This window comes from Tursiops truncatus, chromosome 3, assembly GCF_011762595.2.
Source record: "Tursiops truncatus isolate mTurTru1 chromosome 3, mTurTru1.mat.Y, whole genome shotgun sequence".
Taxonomy (NCBI): Eukaryota; Metazoa; Chordata; class Mammalia; order Artiodactyla; family Delphinidae; genus Tursiops; species Tursiops truncatus.
The window spans coordinates 160,531,372-160,545,210 of NC_047036.1; the positions used below are offsets into that span (position 1 = coordinate 160,531,372).

Consider the following 13,839-nt stretch of genomic DNA (forward strand, 5'->3'; position numbering starts at 1 on the left):
AAAATGAGACTGGTAAACTGCACAACCACAGATACAGGTGGGCTTCCCACAGGTGGTGATTCTCACACCTGGCGTGTCCCATGGGGCTCCTGTGGGCCAAGCGCACCCGCCCCCCGCCCCCGCCCGAAGAGGGTCCTGTTCCTTGCACCTGGGCTGCCGCTGACTCAAGCCTCAGTCCCACAACCCTGGGGCATGCTTAGTCCTGGCCCCTACCCCCTGGATCGAAACCTGGCTTCTTTGTCTCCACTTCTTGGGGGTAAGCATCTAGAGGGCAAGGTCTGCACTCTCCCCTTGGGCGTTTAGTGTGAGGACGAGTAGAATGAGGGCGCTCAATGAACGAGGGGTGAGAGGAACAAGTCTAAGGCGGGACCTGCCATTTCTGAGGTGCTGAGGGACCCTTGGGAGAGAAAGCCAGCAGGGGGAGCTCTAGGAGGAGGTGAGATGGGACAGGGGGGACTGCACTCACCTGTGCTGGTCTGTGCCTTCTGCAACTTCAGAAACTGCTGCAAGAAGCTGCCGTCGTTGGCGAACTTGTTGGAAACATTAGAGTTGTGTGCGTTTGCAATTCTAGACCCGAGACAGAGGACAGACAGGGTAAGCCTTGAGAAGAGGGGAGGGAGCACGCCTTGCTGGCCTCAGTCCCACCCCCACCCCTGTGTTCTCACCTAAGGGGACCCAAAACAGGCCCCCAAAGATGCCAGGGAACAACTGAGTGCACAGAGCAGTCTTCTGAGAAGTAAGATGGAACAATCTTGTTCTAGTCAAAGCAATCCCACCTGTGCTGGTGTTCTCTCTACCCGCATGTTGACCTTCCCGGTCCAAAGGGCCTCCCCAAGAAGGTGGCTCAGAACCACCTGCCATACTTATTGTTAACAAATCATCTGGGCTATCACTGACTCTTACGTCCGTTTTCCCAGCTAGACTGCAGAGTTCTCAAAGGCAGGGCCTATGTCTGTACCTGCGTGTGACCGCAGTTCCATGCCTGGGTCGCCAGCGCTTCTGTGGGTTTCACATGTGCAGAGGAAAATACCCAAAGCAATTTCTTGGTGGGAGAATTACAGGGGAATTTTATATTTTTATTACTTTCTCTTTTTGAAAAGAATATGTTTTATTTTGAAATAAGAAAAATTTATTTTTAACGAACACAAAAGCAAACCCAGGGGCCTAAATGTTTAATTCAAATTCATCTTTCCTTATCAAAAAAGTGATAGAGGCTCATTATGAGCAAATGGGAACGTGGAAAAAATCAGAAATGTAGAAAGCAAGGAGAAAACCCTAAGAAAGTCTCCTCACCTCACAAGAGCCACAATTAATACTTTGATATACTTCTTTGATTTGCCCCTTAGATTAGAAATAGAGGAAATAAGGCTGTGATCATAGCATATGTTCTACTTCTTTCATCTTTTCCTACAGCATACTATCTTGCTCTAACCTCAGAAACTCCTCGTATGTGCTGCTTTTAGGGGTACATCCATCATACGGACACACCCAATAACTGAAAAAGCTCAGGGAGCCCACAGGTCTGAACTTTTTCCTTTAAAGTGAAGTTTTATCCTCCTAGAAATCCGTTCTAATGAAGTAAAAGTGGAAAAAAACCTAAGTAGTCAACAAAGGGCACTGGTTAAATAAATTACGAGACATCCATAAGGCAGATGGAGTGGCCCTGAAAAGTTAAATTCTTATAAATAAAGCAACCAAGCATAACGTTAAATGAAAAACAAAAAGGCAGGATATAAAACAGTATCTACAGGGTGGTCCTACTTATGTAAAAATATATTTGACTGAAAAATTGTTACAAAAATCCATCAAATGCAACCAGCACTTGCCTCTGGGTTGCAGGGTTACAACTGATTTTATTTCTTCCTCATTTTCTTCTCCTCTACTTCCCAGGTTTTCTACCACATATCTGAATTATCTTTAAAGTTAAAAAACAAAAGAGAGAGAGAAGGCAGTAAAAGTTATTTTATATGAAAGAGAAAGTTCTGCTGATAACCAGCCTTGGCATTAAACAAGCAGGGCCTTCTAGTGACCCTGGCCTTGTCCTCATGCTGTGTGCACCTCCCTCAGGAGGGACAGAAAGAAGGCAGGGACAATGAAGGACAAGAAAATACTTTGGGGGGAATTCTCTGGCGGTCCAGTGGTTAGGACTCCGCACTTTCACTGCCAAGGGCCTGGGTTCAATCCCTGGTCAGGGAACTAAGACCCCGCAAACCACACGGTGCGGCCAAAAAAAAACCCCCCAAAAACACTTCGGGTCAGCAGCATGTCAGCACACGAATCCCACTTGAAAACCACCCATAACAAATGGCAGAGGCTTCCCTGGTGGCGCAGTGGTTAAGAATCCGCATGCCAATGCAGGGGACATGGGGCCCTGGTCCGGGAAGATCCCACATGCCGCGGAGCAACGAAGCCCATGCGCCACAACTACTGAGCCTGCGCTCTGGAGCCCGGCCACAACTAATGAAGCCTGCGCCTGGAGCCTATGCTCTGCAACAAGAGAAGCCACCGCAATAAGAAGCCCTCGGCAACTAGAGAGAGCCCACGCACAGCCACGAAGACCCAACGCAGCCAATAAATAAATAAACAAATAAATAAATAAAATCTATTTTTTTTTAAATGACAGGGGTTATCACACAGCTGTTAAATGATGGCTTTTGATGAACAGATAAACAAAACATGGTCCATCCACACAATGGAATATTATTCAGCCACCAAAAAAAGGAATGAAGTACTGACACATGCTACAAAGTGATGAACCTTGAAAACATCACGTCCAGTGAAAACAGCCAGACACAAAAGGCCGCATATTACATGAAATATCTAGAATAGGTAAATCCACACAGACAGAAAGTAGATTAGTCGTTGTCAGGGGCTGAGGGAAGAGGGAATGGGGAGTGATTGCTAACGGGCATGGGGTTTCTTTCTGGAGTGACAAAATGTTCTGGCATTAGTGATAATAGTTGCACAATGCTGTGAATATACTGAAAATCACTAGGTTGTATAGTTTAAAAAGTCAATTTTATGGCATGTAAGTCATATCTTAATATAAATAAATAAAACTTTAACACTGTGGCGGTTCTAAAGAGTTGTAACGCGGGGGTTGGGGGGAAGCTTTTCCTTTAAAAAGTGGGGGGCGGGGGAAGCGACATATGAAATTGACCACAATTTAGTGAAACAAAGCAATGACATGGGAAGGGAATATATCAAAATGGTTCTCTTGAGGCAGCCTGAATGTTTCTTATTTCTGCAGCACGAAATTCTAAGGTGTTCTAAGCTTTTACAATGGGGAAAACAACCTTATTTTCAAAGCTACCTGTACTCTGCACCTACCTACCTGATGTTCCTTTTTGGCTGCCTGATCCTGGCGCTGAGATCCAGCAGCCTCCAGGGGGCCCTCTTGGAAGCAGTCCTACAGGCCTTTCCCATCTTTGTGCAAGTCCTTCCATAACCCCAGGGGTGACAGTCCACAAGCCCACCCACAGATTACTCAACATCCAGTCCCCATGTTCCTGAACATCCTGGAGGTTCCAACAAGAATAAAGTCTAAGTCCCGCCCTCAAGGAGAAGCCACGGACTCTTAGAAAAGGTGGGAGCTGGAACAGAGCCTTAGCCGAGGGCTAACATGCTCCACACTTCAGACCGCAGAGGAAGGGGCTTGTCTCTGTCAACCTCCAGCCTGAAATTCTTGGATCTTGTCGCCCTGATCACACCACCCCTGCTCAAAACTCTTGGGTGCCCTCATGATCACACCACCCCTGCTCAAAACTCTTGGGTGCCCTCAGAGCCTCTCAGGACAGTCAGGAGGAAACCCTCTCTCCTGGCTCAGAAACAGCCCCTTTGGTGCAGCAGCTCGAGCTGCCTGACACACAGGGGCTCGCCTCCCTTCTGCCCTTTGCTGTCCTTTCCTGCTTCCTCAAAGGGCTGGCTCTGCCTGGGGCCTTCAGAATGCAGAGCCTCTTCTGCATCCCTACGGCAGCTGCTGCATCTGGGAGCACACTGCCTCATGTTACCTACCAGAGCATCCCTTCACAAGTAGACTGTGAGCCCCATAAAGGCAGAGATGGAATCTGGGTTTTTGCTCCGTGCTGTATTCTTGGTCCCTGGCCCACAACAGGTCAACAGTAAATAACCACTGAGTGAAAGAGTTGGCAGCCATCCTCTGGGCTCCCATACACCCCTTGTTTCTCTCCTGCCACACAGCCTCCTGAAAGTGCACCTGCGTTCCTCCTTGCACCATCAGGCTGTGGCTAGATGCAGAAACACCTCGACTACTCTCGCAAGCAAAACCCTCTGTTGGTGACCCTCAAAGATCCTAATCCAGTCTCAGGGTAGACTTACTCGCCAGGATGCCGGGGCTGAGGGCTGGCCACCTGATCCTGCTTGGCTTTCTGCTCCATTTTGGCTTCAATTTCCCGTTTCTTCTGAGCAATGAGCTCCTCCTGGTGAAGGATGTTCATGTTCATTTTTCCAGACTTGGGAGGAGCAACCCCAAACCACCGGTTAGCCTTTCCTGGGGAGGTAAAAGAAGTACATCAGAAATCACCTTTGCTCCAAAAACGTGCCCAGCAGTTGCTATGGGAGCAGCCCAGAGCTGCCCTCTCAGGCAGCAACTAACATTCAAATTGACATTCACACATCTGTTCCTTCATTTATTTAGCAAACATTTACTGAGTTATGCGCCAGATGCTGTATTTAGCAAACATTTACTGAGTTATGCACCAGATGCTGTACTTGGTGCTAATCAAGACAGAAGGGGCCTCTGCCCATGTGGGATTCACCTCTGGCTGAGGAGACAAAAGACTTGTAACAAAAAAGTAGTTGCAAAATCATGATAAGAGCTCTCTGCTGGAAACAAAAAAAAAGATGAGAAAGCATAACAGAGGACCACCTATACAGCTAGTCAGAAAATAACCGTTAAAAAAGGGGACATTTAAGCTAAAACCAGAAAGATAAAGAGGTGGCTTCCTGAAAAGCCACATGGGGAGTGATCTGGGCAGAGTAAGAAGCAGAGGTCCAATGTGGTCAGAGCAGGCGGTTCCAGGGGTGGGGCTAGCGGGGGTAGGGCAAAATAGGGAGTCTGAGTTTTACTTAAAGGGTTTTAGGAAGTGACTGGGGAGTATTAAGCTGATAAGATCCAACTGGTAGTTTTATTTTTAAGATCATTCTGTCTACTGATTGGACAGAGTGCATAGGCAGCAAGGAGACCAACAAGGAGGCTTACTGGCTCCAAGCAAAACATGATGGTGTCTTCAGACAAGGGTGGTAGTTGTGGAGATGGAGAAGACACCTCGAACGTTCCCCATGGGACTCAAAATAAAATCCAAATTCTGAAAGCCGATTTTCAAGACGCTGCCAGAGATGGCTCCCCTCCCCACTTCCACTTCATCCCTGACATTCTTCAAAATGACAAGCTCTCAAGGCTTTTGCACTTGCTGTCCCCCTCTGCATAGAAGGCTCTGCCTTCCAGGCCTTCCAATAGTTGGCATCTTCTCATCTCAAGTATCTTCTTCTCAAAAAGGCTTTCCTTGACCACCCAATATCAGCAACCTGCACCTCCACTCTCTCGTATCATTATAACTCACTCTCTGTAAATATTTCCTTTTTTGTGCATTGTGATGCCCCAGTAGAAAGTAGCCTTCAGGAAGGCATGGCCCCGTTTTGGTTACACTACATCCTCAGCAACTAGCACAGTGCCTAGCACACAATGAATATTTCTTCAATGTATCCCAGTCTGGGTGGAGGGCTAGGGCTGGGGTGGGGAAAGAATAAAGCTTGTGCTAAAGTAGGGGCTCTAAAGACCCAGGAAAATGTGTACAGGGAAGCCAAGTGCAGTTCGGAAAAACAGCTTTTCCAGAAAGCGGGATACAGGCCAGTCAGCAGCTGCCACGAAGAGAGGCGCAGGACAGCCCAAGGTTGCCACTGGCTCGGGGAGCGGAGGTCTGAGCAGCCCTGAAGGCGGTTATTTCGGAAAGCAGGCGCAGGGCAGATCCCGGTGGCGGCCTTTAAGGAAAGCCTGGCGTCCTCAGCAAACCAGCGGTTGGGGGGGGTGGGCGGGGGCGGGGTAACTTGGTCTGGGGTCTCGGGAGACGGGGGTGGTGCAGAAGCCGCCTCTTCCAGCCACCGGGAAGCTGAGGCTAAGGGCCGGCGGGTTGAGGTAGGCCCGACGGTAGGGCTAAGCAAAGACTCATAGCCCGAACACCCAGGCAGACGCTTGCGGGGAGGCGGGGGCTGTTACCTGCAACATCCCGGTTGTCCATCTTGAGACTCATCCAATCCCACAATGCTCCGGCGCCACCGGGGGCGGAGGGGTGGTGGCGGCGGGGGGCGCTTGTTATAGTACGCATGGCCTGATGGGAGATGTAGTCCGCGTCGGCAAGCCACGCCCTGCCATTGCTTGGACACCTGGGGTCTTCACCCTAGAAATGCAAACCTCAGCCCATCGGAAATCTCCGGTCACAGTCCCGCGGACCAGATGGTGTCGCCTTTTCTCAGACCTTCCCGGAGCCGCGGCCACTCCAAATACAAACTACATGTTCCAGGATGCTTTGTACAGAAGCTCTCGCGAGAAACGCGAGGCGCTCCCGGCCCCGCCCCGTGCGCCTGCTTCCGCCTCCCTGTGGCGGCAGTTTGTTGTTGGGGAGGCCAAAATGGCGGCTCAGGCGGCGGCGGCGGCGGCTCAGGCTGCGGCGGCCCAGGCAGCGCAGGCCGAGGCGGCTGAGTCGTGGTACCTGGCGCTCCTGGGCTTTGCCGAACACTTCCGCACTTCCAGCCCGCCCAAGATCCGCCTATGTGTGCACTGCTTGCAGGCCGTGTTCCCCTTCAAGCCGCCGCAGCGCATTGAGGCCCGAACACACCTGCAGCTCGGTTCCGTGCTCTACCACCACACCAAGAACAGCGAGCAGGCGCGCAGCCACCTGGAGAAGGCGGTGAGCGCGGGCCGGGCCGCAAGGGTGGAGGTGCAGGCTCTTTTCCGAGCTTGGGCTGAGGGGTCGCGACCCTGGCGGGCGGGGGCCGCCGGCGCCGCTCCTCCGGGACCTGGGGCGTGACTTCCGCACCAGCAGCAAGACCCCGAAGACGTGAGCCTCTCAGGGGACCCGAGGGAACTCGCCCCGTACCGTACTTAATGTTTCTGGTGACAGGCAGAGGCCTAGGACTCCGGTCCGGGTACTCCGAGAGTTGCGTCTTTCAGGAGCAACAGGGTTGTGCCCCCATCAATGATGAGGGGAGTCATAGGTGAGAGGCAGAGGCCCAGAGCCTAGAAGCAGTCGTTTGAAGTCCTGCAAAAGGCAGAACTGGGCGGGGGGTTGGGGGGGTGTCTGGATTCCAGAGCTCAGGGCTCCTGCTTTCTCCGTATCTACCTGTGATTTCTTTTCCTCCCACCATCCACTCAACCGTCCCCTTCAGAGGGCAGGCCCTATCTTCCCATGTTGACGTGTGGGATCTTGGTGCCTCAAAAAATGTGGGAAAGTGGCCATCATTCTGTCCTTTCTGGCTGTGCAGTTGTTTCTACTTAGAGCAACACCGCGCTCCTGTCATACGGTGTGTCCAATTGCCGTTCACCCAGCTTTATTCTGCTTAGAGGAGGGACTTCTTTTTTTTTTTTTTTTTAATGGTTACTTTCCTCTCTTCCTGCCAGAGGTATGAGGTGAGTTTTTTTCTTGTTTTTTTTTTTTTTTTGATGTTGGGAGTAGGAGTTTATTAATTTATTTATGTATTTTTGCTATGTTGGGCCTTGGTTTCTGTGCGAGGGCTTTCTCTAGTTGTGGCAAGCGGGGGCCACTCACTATCGCGGCCTCTCGTTGCAGAGCACAGGCTCCAGACGCGCAGGCTCAGTAGTTGTGGCTCACGGGCCTAGTTGCTCCGCGGCATGTGGGATCCTCCCAGACCAGGGCTCGAACCCATGTCCCCTGCATTAGCAGGCAGATTCTCAACCACTGCGCCACCAGGGAAGCCCAAGACTTCTTGAATACAGTCAACTTCGATTTTAAAAATGTGTTGATCCTGAGGTAAATCTGAACCCACCGGTGGCTAGTAACAAATTGCCTTTGGTAGGATAATCAGATCTTTGTTTTGCAGACTGTAAAGAGCTGGAAGGGGACTTTAGTTCTTTCTTGATCCACTTCCTTGTTTCACGAATGAGGCAGTATGGGCCCAAAGAGGTAAAGTGATTTGCCCAAAGCCACACAGCAACTTATTAACAAAATTGAGCTCAAACCTAGGCTCAAGGGCTTCCCTGGTGGCGCTGTGGTTAAGAATCCACCTGCCAATGCAGGGGACACGGGTTTGAGCCCTGGTCCGGGAAGATCCCACATGCCGCGGAGCACTGAAGCCGGTGCACCACAACTACTGAGCCTGCACTCTAGAGCTCCCGTGCCACAACTACTGAAGCCCGTGCACTTAGAGCCCGTGCTCCGCAATGAGAAGCCACTGCAATGAGAAGCCCGCGCACCGCAACAAAGAGTAGCCCCCTCTCGCCGCGACCAGAGAAATCCCGAGCGCAGCAATGAAGACCCAACGCAACCAAAAATTAAAAAATAATAATAATAAATAAATTTACAACAACAACAAAAAATCTAAGGTCAAGATCGCCAGGGTCCATGCCAAGACGATAAGTCGTGGGTGGTGGTTGGTTTTTTCTTTTAATTAATTAATTAATTAATTTTTGGCTGTGTTGGGCCTTCATTGCTGCCGCGGGCTTTCTCTAGGAGCAGTGTGCGGGGGCTACTCTTCATTACAGTGCACGGGCTTCTCGTTGCAGTGTCTTTTTTTTTTTTTTTTGCGGAACGTGGGCCTCTCTCTGTTGTGGCCTCTCCCGTTGCGGAGCTCAGGCTCCAACGCGCAGGCTCAGCGGCCATGGCTCACAGGCCCAGCTGCTCCGTGGCATGTGGGATCTTCCCGGACCGGGGCACGAACCCGTGTCCCCCGCATCGGCAGGCGGACTCTCAACCACTGCACCACCAGGGAAGCCCCGCAATGTCTTCTCTTGTTGTGGAGCACAGGCTCTAGGCGCGTGGGTTTCAGTAGCTGTAGCACATGGGCTGAATAGTTGTGGCTCACAGGCTCTAGAGCGCAGGCTCAGTAGTTGTGGCGCACGGGCTTAGTTGCTCTGCAGCATGTGGGATCTTTCTGGACCAGGGCTTGAACCCGCGTCCCCTGCACTGGCAGGCAGATTCTTAACTGCTGCGCCACCGGGGAAGTCCAAGTCGTTGTTTTTGTGAAGTTCTTTTCTTTCATTCATTCAGCAGATATTTAATCAGCTCACACTGGGTGCCAAGACCTATTCTAGGTGCTGGGGATCAACAGTGACTAAAGCAGTCCTTGCCCACAGAAGCTTATGTTTTTGTGAGGGAGACAAACAATGAATATATAGTAAAAGGTTAGGCAGCGATAGAAGAACCATGAAAACCAGGGTGAGGGTTGGAGTTGACAGGGAGCTATTTTTAGCAAAGGTAATGAGGGGGTCTCTATTTGTGGGAGTCACATTTGAACAGAGTCCTGAATGAGGTGGGGGAGCAAGCCTTGAGAAGCGCTCAGAGTTTCAGGTCAATCCCGAGGAGTGCCTGAGCTGTTGGTGACTGGTTGATATCAGGGTCTCTCCTGAGCAGTGATGAGGCTGAGATCAAACGAAGTGTCAAGCTTCCTTGGGTGTGGGAAGGGTGGAGGCTGTGACTGCCCGGGCCTGACTCCCAGTGCCTTTAGTGGATGTGCTGGTTCTGAAGCTCTCCCTTCTCTCAGTTAACAACAAATCCTGCCACCTCCTTTCCCTTGTCTTCAGGCCATTCAACCTGTTTCTTTTTTGTTTTCTTTTTTTAATTTGAAATATTGTAGGGTCTTTTTTAATTTTTATTTAATTAATTTATTTTTGGCTGCATTGGGTCTTTGTTGCTGTGTGCGGGCTTTCTCTAGTTGTGGCAAGCGGGGGCTACTATCGTTGCGGTGCACGGGCTTCTCATTGCGGTGGCTTCTCTTGTTGTGGAGCACGGGCTCTAGAGCACAGGCTCAGTAGTGGTCGCACACGGGCTTAGTTGCTCCACAGCATGTGGGATCTTCCGGACCAGGACTCGAACCCGTGTCCCCTGCATTAGCAGGCGGATTCTTAACCACTGCACCACCAGGGAAGCCTTATGGTAGTTCTATTTTTAATTTTTTGAGGAACCTCCGTACTGTTTTCCATAGTGGCTGCACCAATTTACAGTCCAACAGTGCACAAGGGCCCCCTTTTCAGGGCTTCCCTGGTGGCACAGTGGTTAAGAATCCGCCTGCCAATGCAGGGGACATGGGTTCGAGCCCTGGTCCGGGAAGATCCCACATGCCACGGAGCAGCTAAGCCCGTGCGCCACAACTACTGAGCCCGCAAGCCACAACTAGTGAAGCCCACGTGCCTAGAGTCCATGCACCACAACGAAGAGTAGACCCCGCTCGCCACGACTAGAGAAAGCTCATGTGCAGCAACGAAGACCCAACACAGCCAAAAATAAAATAAATGAAATAAATAAAATTATTTTTTTTAAAAAAGGGACTTTAACTTAAATAGACGTTTCTCCAAAGAAGATAGCCAATAGGTGCATGAAAAGATGCTCAGCATTGCTAGTTATTAGAGAAATGCAAATCAGAACTACATTGAGGTATCACCTCACACCGGTCAGAATGGCCATCATCAAAAAGTCTACAAATAATAAATGCTAGAGCGTGTGTAAAGGAAAGGAAACCCTCCTGCACTGTTGGTGGGAATGTAAATTGGTACAGCCACTATGGGGAACAGTTTGGAGGTTCCTTAAAATAGAGTTGTTGGGCTTCCCTGGTGATGCAGTGGTTAAGAATTCACCCACCAATGCAGGGGACACGGGTTGGAGTCCTGGTCCGGGAGGATCCCACATGCCTCGGAGCAACTAAGCCAGTGCGCCACAACTGCTGAGCCTGTGCTCTAGAGCCCGCGAGACACAACTGTTGATCCCATGCGCCACAACTACTGAAGCCTGTGTGCCTGGAGCCCATGCTCTGCAACAAGAGAAGACACCGCAATGAGAAGCCTGCACACTGCAACGAAGAGTAGCCCCCACCTGTTGCACCTAGAGAAAGCCCATGGGCAGCAACGGAGACCCAGTGCAGCCAAAAATAAAATAAATAAAATAAATAAAATTTTTTTTTAAATCTAAAAAAAAAAAAAACAAAAGATACCGGCAGCAATGTATATATTAAACAACAGAAAAAAGTGGAGTTGTCATATGATCCAGCAATCCCACTCCTGGACATATATCGGGAAAAGATGAAAACTCATTCAAAAAGCTACATGCGCTGAAATGTTCATAGCAGCACTGTTTATAATAGCCACAACATGGAAGCAACTTAAATGTCCATCAATGGATGAATGGATAAAGAAATGTGGTATATGTATACATAGTAGACTACTACTTATCCATAAAAAAGAATGAAATAATGCCATTTGCAGCAACATGGATGGACCTAGAGATTATCATACTAAGTGAAGTAAGTCAGACAGAGAAAGACAAATAGCATATGAGATCACTTATATGTGGAATTTAAAATATGATACAAATGAACTTATTTCAAACAGAAAACAGACTCACAGACATAGAAGACAATCTGATAGTTACCAGGGGGAAAAGAGGTAGGGGAAGGATAAATTAGGAGTTTGGGATTATCAGGTACAAAGTACTATATATGAAACAGATAAACAACAAGGTATAGCACAGGAAATTATATTCAGTATCTTGTAATAAGCCATAATGAAAAAGAATATGAAAAAGTATATGTATGAATATATGTAACTTAATCACTTTGATGTAAACCAGAAACTAACACAGCAGTGTAAATGAACTATACTTCAGTTAAAAAATAAAAATATATAAGCGCTTGAGCATTTGTGGATTTTGGCATCCTCAAGGGCTCCTGGAACCAATCCCCTGAGGATACTGAGGGACAATTGTATCTTCTCCCATTCTCTCCATTCTGCCTTTTTGTTTTGTTAATAGTTTCCTTCCTGTGCAAAAGCTTTTTAGCTGGGTGTAGTCCCATTTGTTTATTTATTTTTTAAATTTATTTATTTATTTAATTTTGGTTGCATTGGGTCTTCCATGCTGCGTGGGCTTTCTCTAGTTGCGGCAAGCGGGGGCTACTCTTCATTGCGGTGCGCGGGCTTCTCATTGCAGTTGCTTCTCTTGTTGTGGAGCACAGGCTCTAGGTGCGCGGGCTTCAGTAGTTGTGGCTCGCAGGCTCTAGAGTGCAGGCTCAGTAGTTGTGGCACACGGGCTTAGTTGATCCGCGGCATGTGGTATCTTCCCGGACCAGGGCTTGAACCTGTGTCCCCTGCATTGGCAGGCGGATTCTTAACCACTGCGGCACCAGGGAAGCCCCCATTTGTTTATTTTTGCTTTTGTTTCCCTTGCCTGAGGAAACAGATCCAGAAAAATATTGCTAAGGTTGATATCAAAGAGTACACTGCTCATGTTTTCTTCTAGGAGCTTTATGGTTTCAGGTCTTTAAGTCTCATCCATTTTAAGTTTATTTTTTTATATAGAGTGAGAAAGTAATCCAGTTTGATTCTTTTGCATGTGGCTGTCCAGTTTTCCCAGCACCATTTTTTAAAAATATTTATTTATTTATTTATTTATGGTTTAGTTGGGTCTTCGTTGCAGCACGCGGGATCTTTCATTGCAGTGCGTGGGCTTCTCTCTAGTTGTGGTGCTCAGGCTTCTCTCTAGCTGTGGTGCGTGGGCTCAGTTGCCCCACAACATGTGGGATCTTAGTTCCCCGGCCAGGGATCGAACCCACGTACCCTGCATTGGAAGGCTGATTCTTAACCACTGGACCACCAGGGAAGTGCCCCAACCACCATTTATTGAAGAGGCTGTCTTTTCCCTATTATGTATTCTTGCCTCTTTTGTCCTAGATTAATTGGCTGTATAAGTATGGGTTTATTTCTGGGCTGTCTATTCTCCATTGATCTATGTGTCTGTTTTTGTGCCATTACCATAATGTTTTTATTGCTGTAGGTTTGTAGCATAGTTTGAAATCAGGAAACATGATACCTCCAGCTTTGTTCTTTTTTCTCAAGATTGCTTTGGCTACTCACAGTCCTTTGTGTTTTCATAAAATTTTTAGAATTATTTGTTCTAGTTCTGTGAAAAATACTATTGGTATTTTGAGAGGGATTGCATTGGATCTGCAGATTGCCTTGTGTAATATGGTCATTTTAACAATATTAATTCTCCCAATCCATGAGCACAGTATAGCTTCCATTCGTTTCTGTAGTCTTCATTTTCTTTCATTGATGTCTTAGAGTTTTCAGAGTATAAGACTTTTACTTCCTTGGTTAGATTTATTCTTAGCTACTTTACTCTTTTTGTTTGTTTGTTTTTGTTTTTTTTGTTTTTGCTGTACACGGGCCTCTCACCGCTGTGGCCTCTCCCGTTGCGGAGCACAGGCTCCGGACGCGCAGGCCCAGCGGCCATGGCCCACGGGCCCAGCCGCTCCGCGGCATGTGGGATCCTCCTGGACCGGGTCACGAACCCGTGTCCTCTGCATCGGCAGGCAGACTCTCAACCACTGCGCCACCAGGGAAGCCCATACTCTTTTTGATACAGTTGTAAATGGGATTGTTTTCTTAATTTTTTTTCTGATAGTTCATTATTAGTGTATGGAAACACAACAGATTTCTGTATATTAATTCTGTATCCTGCAACTTTATTGAATTCATTTATAAATTATATTTTTTGGTGACAACTCTAGGATTTTCTGTATATGGTATCATGTCATGTGCAAACAGTGATAGTTTTACTTTTTCCTTTCCATTCAGCCTGTTTCTAGCAGTGGTTCATA

At 48.4% G+C, this 13,839-nt stretch overlaps 2 protein-coding genes across 6 annotated transcripts in view; one reads left to right on the forward strand and one right to left on the reverse strand.

The window, feature by feature from the left end:
* SUGP1 (SURP and G-patch domain containing 1) overlaps window positions 1-6,367 on the reverse strand; it is a 29,553-nt gene extending 23,186 nt beyond the window's left edge. For both annotated transcript variants that reach the window (XM_033854045.2, XM_033854046.2), the window contains exons 1-3: window positions 6,236-6,367; window positions 4,339-4,510; window positions 467-567 (exon numbers count right to left, since the gene is read on the reverse strand). In XM_033854045.2, coding sequence (XP_033709936.1) covers window positions 467-567; window positions 4,339-4,510; window positions 6,236-6,344 — 382 coding nt within the window. In that variant the 5' untranslated portion in view covers window positions 6,345-6,367. The remainder of the gene's footprint in view (window positions 1-466; window positions 568-4,338; window positions 4,511-6,235) is intronic.
* A 245-nt stretch (window positions 6,368-6,612) lies between these two features.
* Window positions 6,613-13,839, forward strand: part of MAU2 (MAU2 sister chromatid cohesion factor) — a 34,480-nt gene continuing 27,253 nt past the window's right edge. For all 4 annotated transcript variants that reach the window (XM_033854048.2, XM_073803137.1, XM_033854049.2 and 1 more), the window contains exon 1: window positions 6,613-6,926. In XM_033854048.2, the coding sequence (XP_033709939.1) occupies window positions 6,648-6,926 (279 nt within the window). In that variant the 5' untranslated portion in view covers window positions 6,613-6,647. The remainder of the gene's footprint in view (window positions 6,927-13,839) is intronic.